This window comes from Lottia gigantea (genome assembly GCF_000327385.1).
Source record: "Lottia gigantea unplaced genomic scaffold LOTGIsca_110, whole genome shotgun sequence".
In the NCBI taxonomy this organism is placed as follows: Eukaryota; Metazoa; Mollusca; class Gastropoda; family Lottiidae; genus Lottia; species Lottia gigantea.
Genome location: NW_008707002.1, coordinates 304996 through 331790, shown reverse-complemented (window position 1 = coordinate 331790; position 26795 = coordinate 304996). Strand labels below are relative to the sequence as shown.

At 32.1% G+C, this 26795-nt stretch overlaps 2 protein-coding genes across 2 annotated transcripts; one reads left to right on the top strand and one right to left on the bottom strand.

Moving 5' to 3' along the window:
* Window positions 1–4258: 4258 nt before the first annotated feature.
* LOTGIDRAFT_136924 (hypothetical protein) lies at window positions 4259–5044 on the bottom strand (the record flags this gene model as incomplete). The annotated part of the gene is made up of 1 exon (XM_009047325.1): window positions 4259–5044. A coding segment is annotated over one exon (786 nt), but the record flags the coding sequence as incomplete, so codon positions are not given.
* An 11789-nt stretch (window positions 5045–16833) lies between these two features.
* Window positions 16834–17208, top strand: LOTGIDRAFT_136984 (hypothetical protein; the record flags this gene model as incomplete). The annotated part of the gene is made up of 1 exon (XM_009047324.1): window positions 16834–17208. A coding segment is annotated over one exon (375 nt), but the record flags the coding sequence as incomplete, so codon positions are not given.
* Window positions 17209–26795: the final 9587 nt, after the last annotated feature.

Here is a 26795-nt window from a genome sequence, read left to right as displayed (position 1 = left end):
AACTTGAGATGAAATTTGATTGCCATGGTGATGATAACGTCAAACAAAAACTGATGAAATAATTCACTTGATAACTGCCTGGAAATTATTTTAAATTGTTTTTCAATTCTTGCTGTTTTTGTCATAATTATGATGTTATTGGATATTTAGCCAATAAAATTTCAAGAAAATTGACAGAGTTGAATCCGAGAAAGTGTAAACACTGTATTTTACGATGAAAAACTACAAATTATGTGAAATCTGACGATAATGTGAACATTTGTTATTATTTAATACCAGTTTTTGAGTGATTTGAGGTACAAATTGGCCATAATTGATCAGTTGATATGAACTATTTTACAAATAATTGTCATTTTCTTCGCCATTTTACAATATTTTTATAGAATTAATATCCGATTTCTCTACTTTCTTACCAAATATGGTCATAAATATTTTATCATTGTGATGACGGATATCCTTAGAACAAATGAAATGAAATAAAATGAAGTTCTACACAATCTAGGCTGATGAGGACAGACAAAATGAAGCAGTGTACAATGAGGGAAATTTAGCAAGTCAGTTCCTACAACCTGTATCACTGACAGAGAGAAAGCAGTTTGGTATTTTCTTGACTTATGGTTGAATTGAATCCTGAAAGCTTCCGGTTCTCCAGCAAGTTTTTTTAAAGGGACAGATTCTCCAGCAAGTTTTTTTAAAGGGACAGGTTCTCCAGCAAGTTTTTTTAAAGGGACAGGTTCTCCAGCAAGTTTTTCATAGGGACAGATTCTCCAGCAAGTTTTTTAAAGGGACAGTTATCTCCAGCAAGTTTTTTAAAGGGACAGTTTCTCCAGCAAGTTTTTTAAAGGGTCAGGTTCTCCAGCGAGTTTTTTTAAAGGGACAGGTTCTCCAGCAAGTTTTTTATAGGGACAGATTCTCCAGCAAGTTTTTTAAAGGGACAGTTTCTCCAGCAAGTTTTTTAAAGGGACAGGTTCTCCAGCAAGTTTTTTAAAGGGACAGATTCTCCATCTGCTTGAACAGTTGACCAAATGGAAATTTTTCAGCTAAGCTAATCAGTAATAGTGTTCACAGCTCACCGTCGAAATCCTTCAAATCCATGTGTGTCTAGAATTATCTACGTTTGAAAGTTAAAATGACGACTCATCTTTCCTTTAGATATCTATAGCAATAGAAAGTGAAATTCCTAGTTTGAGATATTTTTGAAGGAATTTTGTGATTTTGTGCAGTTCTAGTACTTCTGAAGACTATTTACAGATATTCCAAAATAGTGATGATATTAAATACATTACAGAACAAAATCTCTTTCAGGCAATAATTTGGTATTTTTTAGAAAAAGATGAAATAGAATTGGGAACTATAACAACGCCTCTTCACGTATTAATCTATGGTGTATATGAATTAGAAAAACTATTCTCTATGATGACTTGGTGTTTAATTTCAATACTATTTCAGAACTCCACTCGAGGCATTCCTCTCTAATATTCAATTCAATGCAAATTCTACGTTTTTTTTCTCAAAAAGGAAGAAATATAATCAAGAAATAATTTGATATTCGTACATTTTTTGTCTGGTCAGTGTAATTTTTCTGATAAAAATTGATTTTAGAAAATGATTTAGATGACTTTTGTAATTGAATCTGGTGAGTAAAAAGACACGATATATCCCCAGGGGCGAGGGTTTTTGATGAAATAGAGATAATATTATTGAAACGTCTTTTACTATCACCTTATTACCATTTATATTAACTTTCGCTTTTCTTCCTTTCTGGCTTTTAACTTGTCATAATCAGGAGTGTTGATTTGGTTGTATTTGATGGACTCGTCTGGCTCCTACTTGAAATGACTGATCAATAATTAATGGTTTTGTCCATCTGTTGGAATTTTCTTTCTCGCTTGTTGATTGCTGTTCATTATCAGGAGTGTTGTTTGGGTTATATTTGATGGACGTGTCTGGCTTGTCCTTTAAAATAACTGATCAATTAGTCATGTGTACGACATCCATATCTGAGCAAACAAGACAATTCCGTTAATCAAAATCTGGCAAGTATGGCCAAATCAAGAGTAAAAGTTGTATAGTAGTGGACTCCTCCAAAGAGAAGTAACATTAGGTGTTTCGAATATTAATCTGTACAAGCAAGACATTCCAATAATCAAAATCGAGAGTAGAAATATTATAGTAGTGGACTCCTCCAAAGAGAAGTACCATCAGGTGTTTTGAAAAGAGTGAGCATGGTCTGCTTCGCCCGCGACACCTGCCACTACCACAATGGTCAAAATCATGAGATACAACCAGATCAATTCATGCCTGACCAAACAAATCAGCCATGACTGTTGAATCTAAAATATATTTTTGGTGAAAATTTGTGGTGTCATAGCTGTCAGACGATATTAATGTTCTTTCTTCTACTAATTAATTTCAACAGACTGAACATATATTACTATCAAACTACCAAACTAAAAATATCTCAATCTTAAAATGATGGCAAAATTCCAAAATAAAGTATTTTAGTTGTAAATTTATGGGAATTTTGTGATTTGTTCGTTCTTTGATTTTCTGAAAGAAATCAATTTTGCGTCGGTTTTGATAAAAAGTTTTAATAAAGTTGATGGAGGAATTGACGTTATTTTTCCGAGTTAATAAAACAATGACGTTCGCGATAAATTATGATGTCATAAATCTCGACCTGCGGACGTTAAAATTCTAATCCCGTTCCGTATTTAATGTATAGAGGGCGACACTTAATAATCGATGGATCTATCGGGAACAGAATTGTTAACGCAAGGTGGAATGAATTGCTCGTTTGGATGAAGAAATGTCAACATTTTGAGAATATTGGTTCTGATATAACGAGGGTTCAATCATGGTCGTGGTTCACATCGGTGGCAGTGACGAAATTACTGCTATTAAATCGTAATAAACCTCGCTCATATCTCATCTTCTAGATTTCATTTTCATCTTGATTCGTGCCATCTCGGCCTCGTCTCGACACTTCAGGGAATACTACCATCATTATTCCCGCCAAAATCATTTCTCTCAACTTATGACTAGATTAATTTTAGATGCTCTTTTTGATCAGGACTTGACCTGGGATTTGTACTGATGTTAATTGGTTTGGATAGTTTAGACTGGGGGGGGGGGGGTTGAAGGAAGGGTTGTTGGCAATGAGAGACTGGGGCAAGGGTGGGGGAAGGGTGGTAAAAGGGAGGTAGGGATTAAAGGACTTGACCTGGGTTTTGTCTGATGTTAATTTGGTGAGAGATCAAAGGGAAAAGGCCTGGTTTTCAAATTAATTGTTTACATCTGTCATAATTGTATGAATAGAATGATTTATCAAATTATCGGCATGATCAACAATACTTTACACTAGGATCCATTCAGATGACATTCAGTGAGTTTACTGTTTCCATGACAATCTGTCCTGATGAGGATTGTGTTTCTGAAACATTTGTTTCAGTATGATCTGTAGTAATATACAACTGATATAAAACTGTTTATTAAGTTGTGAAGTTGTTTTACGATAAGATCTATCTAATATAAATTATTTTTAAAGTTTCAAATATCTTGACTATGGTCCTTCAAAATTAAAATCCTGGGAAATTGCTCTGAGGTGATAAAATGAGTTGAAATATTTTAACGAGGTGAGTTATATCGTCAGTGTTCGTGACTAGGGTATGATGGGAATGATTTGACGCGATGTGAAATGACAGGATATTTTCGCGACAATTGATAGATCTGAAGAAATCCGTCCGATTTTCTTGGAATATAATTTTAATCTAATGACAATTGGAGATGTGACGTTATAACAAAATTCTTCACGATGCCAGGATTATTGCATAGAATTGTCTTAATGTGTTTTTACGGTGAAATTTCACCATAAACCTGTCAACAAGCATTATCCATTCTAAAAGCTGAAGTAATATTCGTCCTAAAACCCAACATAAACAAACTTTCAAATGACATCCACGGATTATTCTACGAGCTTTTCTTAGTGAAATCTTCACGATGGAGTTTTTACGAGAAATTAGTATAAGGTCGATTTCTATAAAGCTATGACAAGATGAGATTACAGTCGGCAATAAATTGTTTCATTCGCGACATTTTTATACTCGAAACGAGAAAGAGAAAATGAAAAAAGACAAAGTATGTAATATAGAGGTAGAAAATGATAAGAGTTTATTATTTTGAAGGCTTTATTGAGTTCAATAACGTTTAATGTTTGGATTACTCCAGATCTCAAACGATTTACCAAATTATTTTCTTTCTAAGTCATAAAAACTACTTTCTTAATATCAATGGAGAGAAACAGAAATACCAACAATTTATCATTAATGTAGACAGAATTAGTCTTAAAACCTGAATTAGTATTAAAACCTGAATTAGTATTAAAACCTGAATTAGTATTAAAACCTGAATTAGTATTGAAACCTGAATTAGTATTGAAACCTGAATTAGTATTAAAACCTGAATTAGTATTGAAACCTGAATTAGTCTTAAAACCTGAATTAGTATTGAAACCTGAATTAGTATTGAAACCTGAATTAGTCTTAAAACCTGAATTAGTATTGAAACCTGAATTAGTATTAAAACCTGAATTAGTATTGAATCCTGAATTAGTATTAAAACCTGAATTAGTATTAAAACCTGAATTAGTATTAAAACCTGAATTAGTATTGAAACCTGAATTAGTCTTAAAACCTGAATTAGTATTGAAACCTGAATTAGTATTAAAACCTGAATTAGTATTGAAACCTGAATTAGTATTAAAACCTGAATTAGTTTTAAAACCTGAATTAGTATTAAAACCTGAATTAGTATTAAAACCTGAATTAGTATTAAAACCTGAATTAGTATTAAAACCTGAATTAGCATTAAAACCTGAATTAGTATTGAAACCTGAATTAGTATTGAAACCTGAATTAGTATTAAAACCTGAATTAGTATTGAAACCTGAATTAGTATTAAAACCTGAATTAGTATTAAAACCTGAATTAGTATTAAAACCTGAATTAGTATTAAAACCTGAATTAGTATTAAAACCTGAATTAGTATTAAAATCTGAATTAGTCTTAAAACCTGAATTAGTATTGAAACCTGAATTAGTATTGAAACCTGAATTAGTATTGAAACCTGAATTAGTATTGAAGTATGAATCTCTAGAAATTTGATTTGGTAAAAGTTCTTTAAAATGCACTAATTCCAAAACATCAGACTAATTATTAAAAATAAATATCACTGAGTGGAGAGAGAAAAAACATATTTATAACATATTTATTAATTAGGTAATTAACCAGTTAATTTTAATTAATAATTAGGTAGGCTAAACTACTCTTAAAGCAGGAGACTCCAGATATTTGATTTGGCAAAAAATTGGAAAAAGCATTTTAAAACATTGTTTGATGTTGATAGAGAGAAGACGAACGACACATTATTAATATTGACCAACATATTTTTGGAATGCAACTCCAGAAACTTTGATATTTCAAAAATTTGGGAAATATTATTTTTTACACAATATAACACTTAACACTAATTATTTAAAAATATTAATTAAAAACTGTTTTTTTGTTAAAATATGTAAAATTAAATCTGTTTTTTTTAATAATAGGTAGGAGTATTAAAGAAACAAGTGTAAAATTCTATGATTCCAAAAAACCATACAAAACACTAATTTCTAAAAATATTAATATCAGTCTTTTTGGAAAAATATGAAATATTGTGTGTTTTTTTGATCAGAGGTAGGAGAATAAGAAAAACAATAACTCAACTATTTATTCATTATCTGACAATTATCTCAAAACTTGGATACAAATTTTAAACCAAATAAGTTTTAAATTTAACATCAGAGTTTCTTCCCTTTAAACATTGAAATTTTAGAATTTATGTGAACTTTAGAGGACTGGAGCAGGGAATAATCTTTGCCTCGAGTTGTGAGAAACTTACCCAAGTGCCATAATTATTCTCAAAAAAACTAAACCTAAGATTATTTTAGTATTCTAGTTATCTGATTGGTCAAACAATAAAATCAATACAAAATTAAATTTTTGTATTTCTTAAAATCTGAATTTCATCCAGTTGAAGTTTTTGGAAACTAGCCTTGGTCTAAATAGATACAAAACAAAACTAATGTTAAAATTTCGATGTTTCAAGATTAATTATTTTCAGGTCACTCAAATGAACATGGTAATATTATCACCTCATTAAAAAGTCGTCTAATTACATTTTGGCAATTAATATCCTTAATCCCTGGTCCAATTAGCCGTCCCTTTCTAATCCTCTGGTCATCGCCTAGTGTCCCCTGGTCACCAGACTTGACCAACTGACAGCTGTCAGTGTCTGAAAATACATCAGTATCTTTCATCTTATTCTATAATTAGCCTGCTTACTTTCAGTATGTTACTCACTTTTAATAAATAATGGATGTTAATGATTTTATATCTTGGTTTTAGGGAGATTCAAAAAGGTTTTCTGTCCTCTATATCTTGGTTTTAGGGAGATTCAAAAACGTTTTCTGGTCTTTGTATATTAATTGTGTCCTGATTTGATGTGTTTTGTTTGTGTAATTCCAGAAAAATGTGAAAATTTCACTATCACCAGTACCATTAATTAGTACAGCAAAAATTGAATCAAAATGGTTCTTTGAAAGATTGGGCTTTACTGACAGTGGAAAACCAGATTTAAATTGCTTAAGGCATTAGGCAACCTTTGTTCGCATTGAATCCATTTTCTTGTCAAAATATACCAATAGTATAACATTTAAATCTGGTTATTGTTATTTAAAAGAGAAGTCCTGACTGGCACGGGGAAGCAAATTGAAAAGCTAAGACATTTTTTTACTTTTTTCCCGTGGATGTTCAGGCCATTGAATATATGATTTTTCCTACAGACGCTCTGTGAAGTCAGAATGCAAACCTTCGACAGTCTGATTACTTCGTACAGAGCTGTAGTCTGTGTCATCTTTCGGTGTGAATCTCATTTTTCACGGAGAATATTTCACACGTTCAGTTCATGTGAAATTATCCTTTTTCTTCATTAATATAATCGGGTGTGGATGATGGATGACGAGAGATTGGGAAGTTCCAGACTTGACACTATTTAACCTCCCTACCTTCGTTTCCCGCCACGTCACAAATTACCTCATTAATTATTCAAATGTTATGCATCAAATTTTCTCTGATTAGATTAGAAATCTTCGACACTTTTTTCAAATTTAAGAAATTATCGTCAGACATCTGACAATTCTAGATTATCTGATATTTTTGAAAAGTTCACGTCATTTTTTTTTTAAGAAAGTGATTAATTATGGAATGTAATTGATATTCGAATGTGTTTTTTATGAATTATTCAGTTTTTATTCCATTTGTAGCTTGTTTATTTCGATGTTTTTGTTGTATTATACTGTTTTGTCAGATAATTAGCCCGAGAGATAACAACAGAGTTTTATATTTTAAGATTTTAAGGTGTAAACTGGTTTGTGAGAGGTTAAATAGGTGGATTATTCTTAAAGAAATGTACTTTTGCATAGTTTGTGGGCCATGAAGGGGACTGTTAAATTTGGATAACATACATAGGCTACAGTATGAATTGGTGCTGGGGCTCAGATTTTGTACTCAGGAAATTTGAAGAATTAAAGACCCAGAGAACTCATTTCTGACAATTTTGAGGTGCCAAAAACTATCAAAATCTCTATCTTTTTGATTTTGTACAAAGACACTGTAAATGAAACAATCTTTGCTATACTGAAGAAGATTTCGCTGGGGCTTAATTCTCACTTGCTGGGGCCCAGCCCCCACGGACCCCACCCTAATGACTAGGCTGAGAGGGGACAAAAATAATCTAAGGCAGATTATCGGCCAATTTGTAACAAAACTGATTTAGACATTTTTAGTGAAGAAATTGTTTCTGTGGTGAAAAGTAATTAGTTATTTATCAAACTACTCTCAAAGAATCAGTCTATATTTTTATAAATATAAAGTTAGGCCAAGATAAACTATTAGAGTCAGACGTCTTCTTGACCAGCTTCCATCTTAACCTGAAATTATAACCTGAAATTATACCACACAATATTCATGTCAGTGAATGATTCAAAACTCTTTCCTTATCATTATCCAAGATACAATTTAAACGAAATATCGCATGTTCAGAAACTTATCAAATACGCTTTGACTTTTTAAATTGCGTTAATCTTTGTAATTATACGATCGTATGTCGGGTATTTACTCGTCAAACTAAGGCCCATAACTGCTTGTTGATCAATAATTATGAGAGATAATGACGGTGTTTGGACGTAGCGATATCGTGTAGTATGTATTACTAAATATAAACTAAGACGACTAAGATGAATCGTGATGCGGTAAATAATCATTAGAAATAATGATCGTTCAATTCACGATATCTTAATATTAGTTTTCTTTTCATTTCAACTTCCTTAAAACAAACATGTCAGCTTTTTTTTAAGATTATTTGAATCTGAGATTAATGGCGACTAGGTTTGTCAACTCAATATCCCTTCAGAGAGTCCACATGCCTGATGATAATCAATAACAAGCAAAATTCTTCTTTGATATTGTTAATTTGGTAATTAGGTTTATCATCTCATGCAAACTTTTAGAGAGTTCACATAGCTAATATTGTTTATTTAAGCATATACCTTGACATTTGGAAATGAAAAAGCCAAAATTTCCCTCAATGCTCACTGCATGGCATTAACCTTCTTCGTAAGCACAATGTGAAATGGATTTTCAGATAAAAACTTCATTTCATTTCAACCATTTAAAATAATTTGATCAGAATTTTGCTTTGAAGTCTCAGAGGCCATAAAAAGTTTACGAAATGAAATACTTAAATCCTGAGGGACAACGAAACACAAATAAATCTATTTCAATAACTTTATTTTTCACGTAAAAAAAATTCATTTCTTTAAAAAGATGGAATCGAGTTACTGGATGTTAATGGAGAAATAAATAAATCAAAATTCAATAAAGACATTTCGCCACAAAAGACTAGTCTTCTACGTTATCATTTTCCCATTTTCAAAATTTGATCTAAAACGAACGGTGGGTAATCGATCACAAAATTTAGTCTTGTTCTTAGAATCCTCAGACTAAAAAAACATATTAATAACGGAAAATTGTAATTTAAGGAGGCATCTCTCCCTTCGGAGAAAAAAACCCAGCCTCCTAGAGAAATTGAAATATTTCTAGTTATTATTATCTCTGAACCTGCAGGCTTTAAATCACATTACAAATTTTCTTTGCAATTTTCCTGCCATTATTCTTAGTTGATTCAGTAAAATTATGAAGATCTTTCACCCATCAGGCAGACATTTATCAGATATCTTCGAATATTATCTTGATATTACATCTTATTGACAGAGTTTTTGGCATCTCAAAATTATCAGAAATAAGTTCTCTGGGCTTCTAATTTTTCAAATTTCCTTGGGGGAAGGGCCCCTTGGATTCCCAGCTCATAGAACTTGTGGTGCTGTTTGTCAATGTGAGCACACAATCTGAGCCCCAACACTGACTCACTACTGGCAATGGAGCTGCCTACATCACTGATTGTTTGGCACAACCAAATGTATGACATCAAGATTTCAACTCTCTAGCTGATTGAGCTACACCCTGTCCAGTATTTAATATTGTTAAGTAGAGTGAAGATAATAATTTATAAAGATAATAATAAAGTAAACTAGGTGATGATATTTTATTGATGACCAGTTTACCCTGGTGTTATTTCTATATTTCATTTTCTACCAACAATATCTAATAACTTCACTCTAGGCCAATATAACTTACATCCCCTAGTTTAGATTCTCTTTTCTCTATCTAACGATACCACTGGTATAAAGTTCAGATGGTGTTTATAACTAAGACCCTTGCTTGTATTGTTGGATCCTGGTTGATGAGGTGGGGTTTTTTCTTCTTGCCAATACAGGTAACTTTCTAGGACAGAGGACATATGATTCTGCTGGTATTTCTTTTCTTTTTTGGGGATAAGAGCCCAAGATCTCAAAGCCCTGTATACTGCCATGCTGCCATGCTTTGTGTGTCCAAAATCTCTCTACTGTTAGAAATAAAACAGACTGCCTTTTTCTGGCTCTGAGTAAACAGAAGATTTGTAGCTCACCCTGGTACAGACACAAACAAAACCCTCCCTAGTACATATACAGCATCTAGAAAACTACATCTGAATCTTAGATCCATGTTTTTGTGATGTAACAGAATATTTGAGAATATTGGCCTAAAGCAAGAAGAATATTGATCTAGATGTTAAAATGAATTGGAAGATGAACAGCAATGATGTAGAGGGAATGAAAATTATATTACGATATTGTCGAGTACTGACGGGAAGTATGTCATACAAGATTATTACACGTTATTCATATTCTTGATAAGATTTATTCTGTATCCATACACCACTCATCACGGACGCGCGATTCCACTCCAGATATCAATACACGCTTTATTATGGCGTTAATTCACTTATTGAAATATTGCAATTTGATTGGCTGATGATGCTACATCAACGATATGACACTGATTTCATTATTTCAATAAAACCAGCTGATTGGACGATTTGAATATCTTTATGATGAAGATAATATCGTTATAGAAAAAACGGGGTTAATTCTGAACGACCTTTGTTTGTTATAAGGTTGACCCAACGTAATCACAAAGTAATGCTATAATCACCAGGGGGTGCCATAGAGCAGATTTATTACCCAGATGGCAGCACAGGGCAGATTTATTATCAATACAGACGTAAATTGATATGATACGATGCACATTTTAACGTTGACGAAGTGACAGAGAAAATTTCGATGGGAATATTCTATATCTTTATTACACCTTCGTATTGATGAGAGAAATTATGATGGAACTTCTTATTTTATACTGCCAAAGAAGTTCCAGTAATAATCAGTCTTGCATCTGGAAAATGAAATGAAATGAATGGAGTTTTAAGTCCTACTTTTCTGCACCATTTGGGCTAATGAAGACAGAAAGGATGCATTTGAAATTTTGCCAGAATGGCATTAGCCTGCTCTTTTTCAATTTTCAACTGTCGAGGGATCTTTAACATGCACAGCCTGTAGCACACGGGGCCTCGGTTTATTGTCCCATCCAAACAGCTAGACACTTTTTCCATGTCAGCCCCTCGTACCTACATCAGAGATTTAAGAGGTCCTCCCACCATAGTGATTACCAATTACGTATGGGTTGTAAATAATGAAAGTGACCAAAACACAATTCACAACTCAGCTACACGAGAGTTACGTTAGAAACTAATGTTCGCTATTCTTAATAGCAACCATTCACATCTGGTGAACGCTAGGATTCATACATTTAGTATATTTCTGATCTTATTTATAACTTTGATTAAATTCCAGTAATAATTATCAATAGGGTGTAGCTATAGGTGTATAAACACAGTATGATATTAGAGAGAGGGTGAGGGAAAATCTGGGGGCTGGAAACAGGCACCCCAACAATTTGTTGGATTAAATGGCCTACACTGGACAAAGCTGATATAATGGCTGATCCCCCCTCTATAAACTTACTCTGAGAGACAGAAGAACCATTATAAATGATAAAAATAATTTGAGCAAGGATTGAAACAGCTTGACTAAATAATAGAAATAATTCAAAAGGGGATTAGGAACACCGCTGTCCAATGTAATATGGAGAGAAAAATGGCGGCTTATTAAATGTCATTTGGGAATCGAGAGTTGTCAGAATGAATGAGAAAAGTTGATCCCAGGTTTTGATAAGAAGATTATTGGTCGAAATTTATTTCTTAAAGAGTGTCCACCACTTTTTTTTATACAGATGGAATGATAGAGCCATGTCTTAGTCAATCAACCACATGTTGAGCTAGGTGAGAGCTAGGTTAGAGGCAGGTGATAGCTAGGTTAGAGGCAGGTGATAGCTAGGTTAGAGGCAGGTGAGAGCTAGGTGAGAGCCAGTTGAAAGCTAGGTTAGAGGCAGGTGAGAGCTAGGTTAGAGGTAGGTGAGAGCTAGGTTAGAGGCAGGTGAGAGCTAGGTTAGAGGCAGATGAGAGTCAGGTGAGAGCCAGGTTAGAGGCAGATGAGAGTCAGGTGAGAGCCAGGTTAGAGCAAGGTGAGAGCCAGGTGTGAGCTATAGTTTAAGATGTACTGTAGCCCTGATGTTTTAAAGATGGTTGGTATCACAATGATGTTCCTGCTAGTGTTAAAATGTAGGTGAGAGTCATAGCTTGAGAGGTACTGTACAGCTTAAGAAATTGGCCCTTATTTCTTAAAGTTGGAGTGCTTGATGGTTGGTGAGATACAGGATAAAAAAAATTGACCTTATTTCTTAAAGTCAGCTTACCACTTTTATAAGACATCGTTAGTTGTGCTGGTGCTGTTCCAGTAGTTGAATATTCAATTACTTAATGGTATACCACCTTTAAACCAGTAATACCCAGGTATATTCAAGAAATAAGTGGTACTCAACTTTTAAACCAAGAAATAACCAAGGAGTATTGAATAATTAAGTGGTACTCCACCTTTAATCTAGGAAATGATAAGAATAACTAAGTGGTACTCTACCTTTAAACTAGAAAATGATAAGAATAACTAAGTGGTACTCTACCTTTAAACTAGGAAATGATAAGAATAACTATTTGATCAAATTATACCTTGACTTTATCCTGAACTTCATGAATTTCATTCTTCAAATACCGAGACAGTTTGTGTCATACTGAATCCAATTATTCTTTTAATAAAAAACCCAACTTTATTTTTTTAATCATCGCAAAATAAAGTTGAATTCTGGGATTAGACGACTCACTTCTTTAAAAAATAATTAAACCCCGCTTAATTTAATATAAGGGAGATAATTTCAACATAATTTGGTAATTATGATAGACAGATTTGAAAGGAAAAGAAAATTAAAATATTTAAAATTCGGAAGAGTTTGTAAGGTTGTAAAGAATGGAAGAAACTTTGACAGAAAAAGTCATACCACTGTTGAATCTTTTTCACAAGCTGAGAGACGTTCAGGGTTCAATCCCAGCATAGATTGAGATAACACCTCCAGATTTATCAACCTAGTTTCTCATCTAGTCATTGAGTCAGTAAGCAGGCTGGAGAAGTTGATATGAAAAAGTCTTTGGGATGAGATGATGAGTAAAACAGCAACAGGATCTGACTGTTAGATCTCTCGACTGTTAAGAGTAATATGTTGTGGGGTCTTCTAATAGTTTGTCTGGGAAAACACCAGTCATATCTATAATCCATAATAGATCAAATTATCAAGACTGTAAAAAATAAAAGGGTAATTGAAATTAGTCTTTATTGTGTGCAATGAGGGAAATTTTGCTAGTTGAGGTGAATCTACTTTACTTTTGACTTCAAATTGTAAAGGTATCTCCAACCTATTCCACATTTTTGAATCGATAACACTTGCCCTTTACATCCTCTAGGTTGACTTACTGACTTTATTTCTGTTCTTTAATCATTATCTAACACAACATCTTCTTTTACTACCCTTTACATCCTCTAGGTTGACTTTCTGACTTTATTTCTGATTTTTAATCGTCATCGTACACAGCATCTTCTTTTACTCTCGCCCTCTAGGTTGGATCATTTGTATATTACACAATCTCTTCTGAACTCTGTTTATTAAAATATCGTAGATTACTGTAGGAGCCATTAATGATTTGATAACATCAATATAACATTTTTCTTCACTTAACGTGTAAATTCAGTCGTACTAATTTCTGAGAACCAGAATCCCAATCTTTACAATATAAAAACAAGAGAAGATAATAAGATGTGATATTGTAATATAAAAACAAGAGAAGAAAATAAGATGTGATATTGTAATATAAAAACAAGAGAAGATAATAAGATGTGATATTGTAATATAAAAACAAGAGAAGAAAATAAGATGTGATATTGTAATATAAAAACAAGAGAAGATAATAAGATGTGATATTGTAATATAAAAACAAGAGAAGAAAATAAGATGTGATATTGTAATATAAAAACAAGAGAAGATAATAAGATGTGATATTGTAATATAAAAACAAGAGAAGAAAATAAGATGTGATATTGTAATATAAAAACAAGAGAAGATAATAAGATGTGATATTGTAATATAAAAACAAGAGAAGAAAATAAGATGTGATATTGTAATATAAAAACAAGAGAAGAAAATAAGATGTGATATTGTAATATAAAAACAAGAGAAGATAATAAGATGTGATATTGTAATATAAAAACAAGAGAAGAAAATAAGATGTGATATTGTAATGTAAAAACAAGAGAAGATAATAAGATGTGATATTGTAATATAAAAACAAGGGAAGATAATAAGATGTGAAATTGTAATATAAAAACAAGAGAAGATAATAAGATGTGATATTGAAATATAAAAACAAGAGAAGAAAATAAGATGTGATATTGTAATATAAAAACAAGAGAAGATAATAAGATGTGATATTGTAATATAAAAACAAGAGAAGATAATAAGATGTGATATTGTAATATAAAAACAAGAGAAGAAAATAAGATGTGATATTGTAATATAAAAACAAGAGAAGAAAATAAGATGTGATATTGTAATATAAAAACAAGAGAAGATAATAAGATGTGATATTGTAATATAAAAACAAGAGAAGATAATAAGATGTGATATTGTAATATAAAAACAAGAGAAGAAAATAAGATGTGATATTGTAATATAAAAACAAGAGAAGATAATAAGATGTGATATTGTAATATAAAAACAAGAGAAGAAAATAAGATGTGAAATTGTAATAAGAAATAGGAAAGATATAAAATGTGATATTGTTAAAAAAACAGAAAAGGAAAATAAAATTCACATGATTTCTTGTATTCTTATTGACATTTATTGGTTTGAACATTCTATACGATGGTTTATAATTGACGGGTACCAATATTAAAATTGACATCTCGTGGATTTGATCAACTTGAAGATGATTAACTGAGTTATTCTCGTCAAAAAATATGACAAAAAAATTTCAGCTGTCACTCAAATTCTGGTAAAATTGAACAATCTCCGTCAAAATTTGTAAATTGATAAAATTGGTGTCACATCTTCACAATTATCGTTGTCATTTTCGTTGAAACAATCAAAAAATTATCGAACTTTGTGATATTTTTAATATGTGAGGTCAGATAAAGTTTGTTAAATATTGCGACATATTTATAATCTACGTGGTGGCTGCGGGGAGAGTTCAGCGATCTTAAATCATTCGTTATTACAGTCTTAAGCTAATTATAGGCAATATTGAAATTATGATAATATGAAATAAGAAAGAAAGAAATATATTTTACAAGGATAATAATTTATAGTTACAGATCCTTTCTACCAGCTGGTCCTTGACCAAAAATTGGCAATGATCTTTCACAGATTATTGGTACCGATTTACAGCTACAGAGTTTCATGTTAAAATTTGTGCAACTTTTTGCAGCTTATTGGGTAATGCAGACAGGAAATACCATGCAGTGTGCAATGAGGGAATTTATTTAAGATAGCAGCGTTAGTCTACTCCAGTAGATAGACTGTGGATGGGTTTTTAACGTGCACATCCTCTACTATACCCATTCTTGGTTAATGCAAATGGGCAACACCGTGCAGTGTGCAATGAGGGAATTTAATTAAGATAGCAGCGTTAGTCTACTCCAGTAGATAGACTGTGGATGGGTTTTTAACGTGCACATCCTCTACTATACCCATTCTTGGTTAATGCAAATGGGCAACACCGTGCAGTGTGCAATGAGGGAATTTATTTAAGATAGCAGCGTTAGTCTACTCCAGTAGATAGACTGTGGATGGGTTTTTAACGTGCACATCCTCTACTATACCCATTCTTGGTTAATGCAAATGGGCAACACCGTGCAGTGTGCAATGAGGGAATTTATTTAAGATAGCAGCGTTAGTCTACTCCAGTAGATAGACTGTGGATGGGTTTTTAACGTGCACATCCTCTAACCCATTCTTGGTTAATGCAAATGGGCAACACCGTGCAGTGTGCAATGAGGGAATTTGGTTAGGATAGCAACATTAGTCTACTCTTTTATCATTTTCAACTTTGGATGTACCTGTGTATTGTGTATGTACACAAGACTCCAGTTTCTTGTTCGACTAGCGAGAAAACGCTATGTCCTATGTTATAATTGGAGGTTCAGTGAACTTGACGTCTGGTGTTCAGAATAGATTATAAAATATCAGGTCAGGTCTTAAAGTTAAGATTTTCTTGTCATGTTTTTTCTTGAATTTGACTCCATCTTAATAACCAATTTCATCCAAATGTCGGCCATTTGCAAAATTTACGCAGGAATATGGTGATTGGGTGTTGGAAAATATCCTGCCATCAATCACGAGTTGTCACGACGATGAGTAAGGGATTGAATTCTGATCGCTATGGTAATTGCTCTAGGGCATCCGTTATTTTTATGAAATTAAAGACAAGAGCCATATTTCAGAATTCTTCAGGAACTGAGACAATTGGTAACTGTAATAAAAGATTGTTTTTTTTCTGCGAGATGATAGGAGGTTATTAAATATCTTTAACGGGGTCACGTTTCTCACCTCTTTGTTTCTAGGGGGTTATTACCTCAATTATTACAGGTCAAAGTTCAAGATTATGATTAATTTTCGTTGTTAATCATGGAGTTTGATGGAAAATGACGGAGCTGTGAGATTTAACAGTTTTCAACATGAAGGCAATTAACTTTCAGAACAGTGGCGCCAACTTTCAGAACAGTGGCACCAACTTTCAGAACAGTGGCACCAACTTTCACCTTTTTTTAAGTGAGAATATTATTTTATTAAAATACTTGATTAATTTTTGCTGTTTATTTATTTATTTATTTATTTATTTATTTATTTATTTATCTATTTATTTATTTATCTATTTATTTATTTATTTATTTATTTATTTATTTATTTATTTATTTATTTATCTATTTATTTATTTATTTATTTATTTATTTATTTATTTATCTATTTATTTATTTATCTATTTATTTATTTATTTATTTATTATTTATTGGAATATTATTTTAGAAATGGTTTTTCTTCTGAGGATAAAGAGGCAAGGAAAAAATGTCAAAGAAATTTGTGGTGGGATGGGGTTGGTGTTTTGGGGACTGTGGGGTGGGGTTTGGTGTTTTGGGGACTGTCGGGTGGGGTTTGGTGTTTTGGGGGTGGGGTGGGATAGGGTGTTGTGGGGGTGAGAATCACTGACTTGAGGAGAATATGTGCTCATTAGTTCACGTTGGCATGGTATGTGAAAAGTAATTCATTGATTTGACTGATTGGGCTGAAGAAGATGGATAAAACCATGCAGTGTTCAATGAGGGAAATATCGCTGGGACGGAAGAATTTGCTAAATATCCCAGTTTGATTAATGAATTTTTTATAGACATAAATAATGCTGAGTTGTTTAATGTGTTTAAATTTGAACATGCATCTGACACACAATTCCTTAATCATTTTATTATAAAATCATTCTATCTCAATTTCCATTTATCATGGGCACAAAAACCTCCAAAAATTTTGAGCCTGGATTTCGTCAAGTGATTTTAAAAAGTCTCTGACTTGGTATTTACGTGTTAATAAACACAAGTTTTGTTTCGGTCATTTATCTTAATCTGAGGTTTTAGTTGACATTTTCTGATTGATTTCCTTTTTCTTATAAATCAGAATTAATCAAAATATTCTCTTTTTTAAGTGTGTTTTTTGGGTAAAAATCTCTATTTTGTCTACCTCCGCATAAGTTATTTCTGTCAAAATACTAGCTGATAAGTCCTGTAATAGAAAGTTAAGAAATTTGTTTTGAACAACTAGCTGTCCTGATGAGGATTGTGTATCTGAAACATATTTGCATGAGATGAGCTCCAGTCATTTACCTTAATTCTAGATTGGAGATAAGATAGATTGAAACGTTAACCTCCATTTCGTTTGTTTATTTGAAACATGTATCAACATTAGCTCTGATCATGCCCCTCATTTTCAAACACTAGCTGCCCAGATGAAGATTTTATCCCCTAAAAGTTATGACAGTATGAGATGAACTCTAGAGTTGAGTAATTGTCTGTAAGAGAAAGTGTTGGTTATAAACACATTAAGAAAGTGAAAGAATAATTAGCTCCTTCACAATATTAATAACTTTCTTTCAAAAATTAATGACAAATTATTGACCCTTTTTCTTCCTCTTTTGTTTGTTCTGGCCTGAAAATGAAAGTTTATTGAAAATGTCAAAGTTATGGTAATTTTTCTTTTTTCTCCCAAAATGAATCTCATCTGTTTGTCATTTTTGAGAAAAGAGTAAAAAATTGAATAATTAGGTCTGATAATTAATTTGAGTCTGTAATGAGGTTATCAAAGAAATTCAAGATGGCTGTTGTTCTCATTCTTTTTATGTCAATATTTCATTTATTCCTAGTAAAATATAATATTTATAATTGGTGACAAAATAACTTTAAATAATTGTGTAACACAAGTTATAGACATGTAGTTGACTTTCTCTATCTCAAATGTACATTAGAATTCATGACGATCATATATATATATATAAATATAGTAGTGCTTTACATATTGTGATACAAGGGTCACCATACGATACATATTGTGATACAAGGGTCACCAACCGATACATATTGTGATACAAGGGTCACCATACGATACATATTGTGATACAAGGGTCACCATACGATACATATTGTGATACAAGGGTCACCATACAATACATATTGTGATACAAGGGTCACCAACTGATACATATTGTGATACAAGGGTCACCAACCGATACATATTGTGATACAAGGGTCACCATACGATACATATTGCGTATGTATCGCAATACAAGGGTCATGATACGATACATATTGCAATACAAGAACCTTTCAACTAACTAGCTATCACCTTTCAACTTACTAGCTAGAACCTTTCAACTAGCTAGCTAGAACCTTTCAACTAACTAGCTATCACCTTTCAACTAACTAGCTAGAACCTTTCAACTAACTAGCTATCACCTTTCAACTAACTAGCTATCACCTTTCAACTTACTAGCTATCACCTTTCAACTAACTAGCTAGAACCTTTCAACTAACTAGCTAGAACCTTTCAACTAACTAGCTATCACCTTTCAACTTACTAGCTAGAACCTTTCAACTAACTAGCTAGAACCTTTCAACTTACTAGCTAGAACCTTTCAACTTACTAGCTATCACCTTTCAACTAACTAGCTAGAACCTTTCAACTTACTAGCTATCACCTTTCAACTTACTAGCTAGAACCTTTCAACTAACTAGCTAGAACCTTTCAACTTACTAGCTAGAACCTTTCAACTTACTAGCTATCACCTTTCAACTTACTAGCTATCACCTTTCAACTAACTAGCTATCACCTTTCAACTAACTAGCTATCACCTTTCAACTAACTAGCTATCACCTTTCAACTAACTAGCTAGAACCTTTCAACTAACTAGCTAGAACCTTTCAACTAACTAGCTATCACCTTTCAACTAACTAGCTAGAACCTTTCAACTAACTAGCTAGAACCTTTCAACTAACTAGCTAGAACTTTTCAACATGTCATTGTAGTGGGTAATAATTGAAGATAACTTCAGATCATAAATGTTATTGAATAATACTAATCAGTAATTATAGTATTATTATTAACCTATGACATGATGTGATGACACGACGACATGACTGTCACTTGGCATTAGCCTCGTGTCATGTCAATAATGTGATATGACAGTGAGATGACATGACTATTAATATTCTGTTCTGTATAATTTCTATTGTTGTTTTGTCTTCAAGTGTTGAATGACTTGCAGTGTACCATGAGGGAAATTTTGTCAGAACAACATCGTTAGCCTACTCTTTTGTGATTTCTGACTGTCGAGGGATCATGAACACCTGTTTATTTTGTAAATTTTTAAAAAATTAATTTTTTTTTTTAAGGTAACATTCCACTCTTACAAGATCAAAAATATTTTAGTAAAATGGGGCCAAGAATGAATGTTTCAGTTTAATTAGTAATTAACGAACTTATCTTGTTGTGTATCATTTTAACATCGTAAATTATTATTTATGACTATTAATATCCCATAATACCTCACTCTAATCGTCAGCGTGGAACCGCAGTGGAACTATTGTTTAGTACCAATAATAAATCATCATTATCAATATGGTATATCACAATCTAATTAGTCTACTGGGTAATCATGTCTACTTTATATTCTACTGTCATAGCTCTGATCGTCTGGTCTTTTTATTCATTTATCAGATTTTAATCAGTCGGTGATGATTATTTCTTTATGAAATTCACTGGAAATGTACAAACACTTGAATATTTTAACAATTTATTTATTTGAGATGATATCATACTTGGAAATATTTCTGAGAATGAAAAACAAATTCTTCAAATAACGTCTTTAATTCAGAAGTTGAACATCAATATTGTTTTTCTCAGTGTTTTGGGTTTAAATCTCACTCAAGATCAGAAAACTCTTTTTGAGAAACTTTAAGTTTCTACAAAACCTTGATATCACTTTATGACTTGATAATGTCTTGTAGCATCATTAAGCACAAAAATGACCCCCTCCCCATCCCCCAGTTAATGACTCGTAAACACCTGTTATAAAAAAGTAAACCTTTTCTGAACCCCAGTACATGATATTGTATTTTTATAAGCAAAAAAGAGATGATTACCAGTCAGTGGATATTCCAGATGCTATTTGGCGGACACCAGGGAAAAATAACGAAGAATTTGTAATAAAGAAGACAATTAATTTTCCCGTTTTCACGAAGTTTTCACGAAGTTTTCATAACTAGTAATATATTTTTATGAACACAAGGGAGATAATTTATATAGATATATCATGTCATTGTTTTTATTTAATCTCAAAATGAAAACACAGTATAATTCTTTTTCTCATTATTTTTTCTTGTGTTTTTTATTACACCTACAATTCTTGTGTTTTTTATTACATCTACAATTCTTGTGTTTTTTATTACATCTACAATTCTTGTGTTTTTTATTACATCTACAATTCTTGTGTTTTTTATTACATCTACAATTCTTGTGTTTTTTATTACATCTACAATTCTTGTGTTTTTTATTACACCTACAATTCTTGTGTTTTTTATTACATCTACAATTCTTGCTCTCGTGTCAAATATTGTGCTCTATTGTCTTAACAAGAAGAGATTTTTCATATTAGTTTTAATTAAAAACTGAATGTGTTTCTTTGCCAATTTCTTCGTGTTTATAATAGATTTCTATACAGCACATTGTTTGTGTAAATTTGAGTAAAAAATGGATTATCACTCTTAACTGAGCAGTACCATTCCATAATTCTAGCTTGAAAAGCCTTTACCAGATACTTTGATTTACACTTCTGTTGTCTCTTTCTTGACCGTCTTCATTAGCCCACATGGTGCAGAAGAGAAGGATGTAAAACTCCATTCATTTCATTTCATTTCATTTGTCTGTTTCTAGACAAATTTCCCTTATTGCACACTGCATAGCATTGCTTGTTTTCAGTAACACTATAAGGATCAGCCACAAGTACTCTAAAACATGAAGTATTAGAATTCCCTATTTATAACTTTACCAGATACTTTACCAGATTTACACTTCTGTTGTCTCTTTCTGGACAAAATTTCCCTCATTGCACACTACAATGCATTGCTTGTCTTCAGTATTAGGAACAGACACTATGGCCTCCTCAAGCAAGAGCCTACAATTCGTCCACCCAATAAAAAAACCGAAATGAACATGTGATTATATATTGAAAAGGATTGATTATTTTTGTACGAGGGAAGATTTATCGTGGCTCCAGTCCGTCCGTCAAGTTAAAATGGTACTCAATATTTCCCTGATCTTCCAGGATATTTTCGTACGGTAACAAATCTCCCCGGAATTCTTCTCTGAATCTCAAACAAGTAAATTTGACAGGGAAGAAATTTGACAAATGAGATATGAAGTCACGAGCTTGAAGAAACATTGTCAGTAATTTCACGCAAATACCTTTTTACAGTTCCGCAGAAATTGTCACCATGTTTTGATCGAGTCGTTATTAAATTCCTCTTTTCAATGAAATAGACATTTGTAATATTGAAATAGAAAGATTAGTTTTTGTCTTCAGAAATTAGTTTATCTTTCTTAAATAACCTTCAAGTCAATTTGTTCATGATACAGAATGGGGCTAAAGTCTTAAAGTTTTCTGTTTTTTTGGTCTTCTTTTTATCATCTGTGGATGGAATGGCACCGATTTATTTTATAGCTTGTCTTGAATCCTGGTTAGTTCTAAATAAATAAACCAAGTACTAACGATCCGAACTGCAAAACAAATCCCAAAATCCAAAACAACATTTGGCAGCTAATGAACATGTCATATGAGGATTAATTATAAGCGTGTAAGTATTTCATAATGAAAAGTGGTATCAGGTGTCTAGAAGAAGTATATCAATTATAAGTTAGTAAATATTCCATAATGAAAAGTGGTATCAGGTGTCTAGAAGAAGTATATCAATTATAAGTTAGTAAGTATTCCATAATGAAAAGTGGTATCAGGTGTCTAGAAGAAGTATATCAATTATAAGTGAGTAAGTATTCCATAATGAAAAGTGGTATCAGGTGTCTAGAAGAAGTATATCAATTATAAGTTAGTAAGTATTCCATAATGAAAAGTGGTATCAGGTGTCTAGAAGAAGTATATCAATTATAAGTTAGTAAGTATTCCATAATGAAAAGTGGTATCAGGTGTCTAGAAGAAGTATATCAATTATAAGTGAGTAAGTATTCCATAATGAAAAGTGGTATCAGGTGTCTAGAAGAAGTATATCAATTATAAGTGAGTAAGTATTCCATAATGAAAAGTGGTATCAGGTGTCTAGAAGAAGCATATCAATTATAAGTGAGTAAGTATTTCATAATGAAAAGTGATATCAGGTGTCTAGAAGAAGTATATCAATTATAAGAGAGTAAGTATTCCATAATGAAAAGTGGTATCAGGTGTCTAGAAGAAGTATATCAATTATAAGTGAGTAAGTATTCCATAATGAAAGGTGGTATCAGGTGTCTAGAAGAAGCATATCAATTATACGTTAGTAAGTATTCCATAATGAAAGGTGGTATCAGGTGTCTAGAAGAAGTATATCAATTATACGTTAGTATTTCATAATGAAAAGTCGTATCAGGTGTCTAGAAGAAGTATATCAATTATAAGTGAGTAAGTATTCCATAATGAAAAGTGGTATCAGGTGTCTAGAAGAAGTATATCAGTTATACGTTAGTAAGTATTCCATAATGAAAAGTGGTATCAGGTGTCTAGAAGAAGTATATCAATTATAAGTGAGTAAGTATTTCATAATGAAAAGTGATATCAGGTGTCTAGAAGAAGTATATCAATTATAAGTTAGTAAGTATTTCATAATGAAAAGTGGTATCAGGTGTCTAGAAGAGTAAGCATACCCTATGAGTTTAAATAGAAAGAGTTTTATTGGTAGGACCCCCGTGAAATGGAGTTCACACACTACATTTTAGTTCTTGATTAGGACAATGGACATTGACAACATCATGCTGTTTGCCAGAGAAGTGGTAAGTTTACAGACTGTGGCACTCAGAAAGTTAGTGTGTTGGCATTAGTAAAGAGACCAATAGTCCAATACAGGTATAGGAAAGTAATAAGTAAGCCAACCTAGAAGGTGTAAAGAGTATTATTAAATTATCAAATAAGTCAAATAAGAATGTAAAGTATAGTAAACATAGCAGTAGCCAATCTAGAGGATGTAAAGGATGACAATTAACAATTCTGATGGCAGCCCATTGGAAAGATTCTACAATAAAAATCAAATGATTTACAACAAAATTGAAATAAATATCACATGAAGAGAGAAAATTAAAATAAATTCAAAAATAATTTTATTTTATTGAGTTTTATAGACGTTTCATTTATATCATGACTAACTTCTGCTGTTTTTATTTTGCATGAAAAATGAAGCTTTTAACATTTACATTGAATAATGCTCTTCTGGATTTTCTCAATTTCTGATTGGAGGTGAAAACACAAGATGAATGAATGAGGTAGAAAAAAATAATTTTGACCATGAGGTAGAATAAATGAAAAGCTGTAAAAGCAAAACAACTCTGTTAGGAGCTGAATAGTAGTTGATTCTCCTCAAAATCAAAACAACATATTGGTGATACATTGGTAGGCCTAGCAGCTAATGAACTTTTCACATGAGAAAGTATATCAATCATAAGTGAGTAAGTATTTCATAATGAAAATTGGTATCAGGTGTTTAGAAGAGTAGGTCTAAAGATAGCTCAAATTGAGCTCTATCAGCTGATGAAGGCAAATATTAAGACCATTATACAGATAGCTGAAATTGAGCTCTATCAGCTGGTATAGTAAATATTAAGATGACTATACAGATAGCTGAAATTGAGCTCTATCAGCCGGTATAGTAAATATTAAGATGACTATACAGATAGCTGAAATTGAGCTCTATCAGCTGGTAAAGTAAATATTAAGATGACTATACAGATAGCTGAAATTGAGCTCTATCAACCGGTATAGTAAATATTAAGATGACTATACAGATAGCTGAAATTGTGCTCTATCAGCTGGTATAGTAAATATTTAGATGACTACACAGATAGCTGAAATTGAACTCTATCAGCTGGTATAGTAAATATTAAGATGACTATACAGATAGCTGATATTGAGCTCTATCAGCTGGTAAAGTAAATATTTAGATGACTATACAGATAGCTGAAATTGAGCTCTATCAGGTGGTAAAGTAAATATTTAGATGACTACACAGATAGCTGATATTGAGCTCTATCAGCTGGTAAAGTAAATATTTAGATGACTATACAGATAGCTGAAATTGAGTTCTATCAGCTGGTATAGTAAATATTTAGATGACTATACAGATAGCTGATATTGAGTTCTATCAGCTGGTATAGTAAATATTTAGATGACTATACATATAGCTGAAATTGAGTTCTATCAGCTGGTATAGTAAATATTTAGATGACTATACAGATAGCTGATATTGAGTTCTATCAGCTGGTATAGTAAATATTTAGATGACTATACAGATAGCTGAAATTGAGCTCTATCAGCTGGTAAAGTAAATATTTAGATGACTATACAGATAGCTGAAATTGAGTTCTATCAGCTGGTATAGTAAATATTTAGATGACTATACAGATAGCTGAAATTGAGTTCTATCAGCTGGTATAGTAAATATTAAGATGACTATACAGATAGCTGAAATTGAGCTCTATCAGCTGTTATAGTAAATATTAAGATGACTATACAGATAGCTGAAATTGAGCTCTATCGGCTGGTAAAGTAAATATTTAGATGACTATACAGATAGCTGAAATTGAGCTCTATCAGCTGGTAAAGTAAATATTTAGATGACTATACAGATAGCTGAAATTGAGCTCTATCAGCTGGTAAAGTAAATATTTAGATGACTATACAGATAGCTGAAATTGAACTCTATCAGGTGATATAGTAAATATTTAGATGACTATACATATAGCTGAAATTGAGCTCTATCAGCTGGTAAAGTAAATATTAAGATGACTATACAGATAGCTGATATTGAGTTCTATCAGCTGGTATAGTAAATATTAAGATGACTATACAGATAGCTGAAATTGAGCTCTATCAGCTATCGGCTGGTAAGGTAGCCATCTAGATGACTATATAAACAGCTGATATTGAAACCTCTATATCACTTTCAGTTTTCATCAAATTAATTCAATAAAAGATAGAAATATCTAAGTTAATATAATAGAGTCTAACTAAATGTTATATATCTTAACTAATCATTTTAACTGGTATAAATCGTGTCAGATCTGCCAGTAAAATGGTATGGATATCATTCCATCTAATAATACCATCACGAATTGACCACAGAAACAGATCAAATGTTGATCTTGGAGTCGGTCCCTGTCAATAATTGGGATTAATGTTGATTTCAGACGATCGAAGAAACTAATAACTATTGGTACGACTAGAATGGTTTGGTTACTCCACCAAGATTTCTTTCAATTCTAACTTACTGACCTGTCAAAATTCAAGAAAATAATAACCTTAGAATTCTTCGATTATTTTGGTTACTCTACCAATCTTACTTGAGAATGTTAAAAGAACTTTAAAAAGGGTTGAATGTGTTTCGGTGGGACTCTTTTAGTTTGTTAATACCGTCCTTAGGTTCGTCTAAAAAAGCTTCACCCTGGTGCCATTACCAAAAACTATTTGGCTAAATATTGGATATAGAATTATAAATGTCCCTGAAACGCTCGAGATTGGCTTTATTCCCTTTCTCTTCACAAGACTTATTTAAAATTAAAAATGAAATGAAATGAAAAATTGAGAAGACGATGTTTTGTGTGTAATTATTATATGTAACCTGGGGAATTATAAATTATTGTAAACATGATCCGATGACTGTCAAGTACCCAGCAAACGACACAAAACACCTCCTTCAAATTATCTGTTTAATGAAGCGAGGTGTATCGAGTTTAAAAATCATCGAACCAATGGTACAGATCTCTGATTAAAACTAGTCAACCAAGTAATTCCTAGCTATTATCAGACTTCTTACAACCAAGCCTTATAAAGGTTAAAATTATAATTCTAATTTCTTTTTTTAGTTAAATTATAATCGTCATCTCTACAGACCTTAGACAGGATCTTTTTAATCTCGGTTAACCCTCTAGAGTCTACATACAACTCTTTTAATTTAACCCTTTTACAGTCTGCAG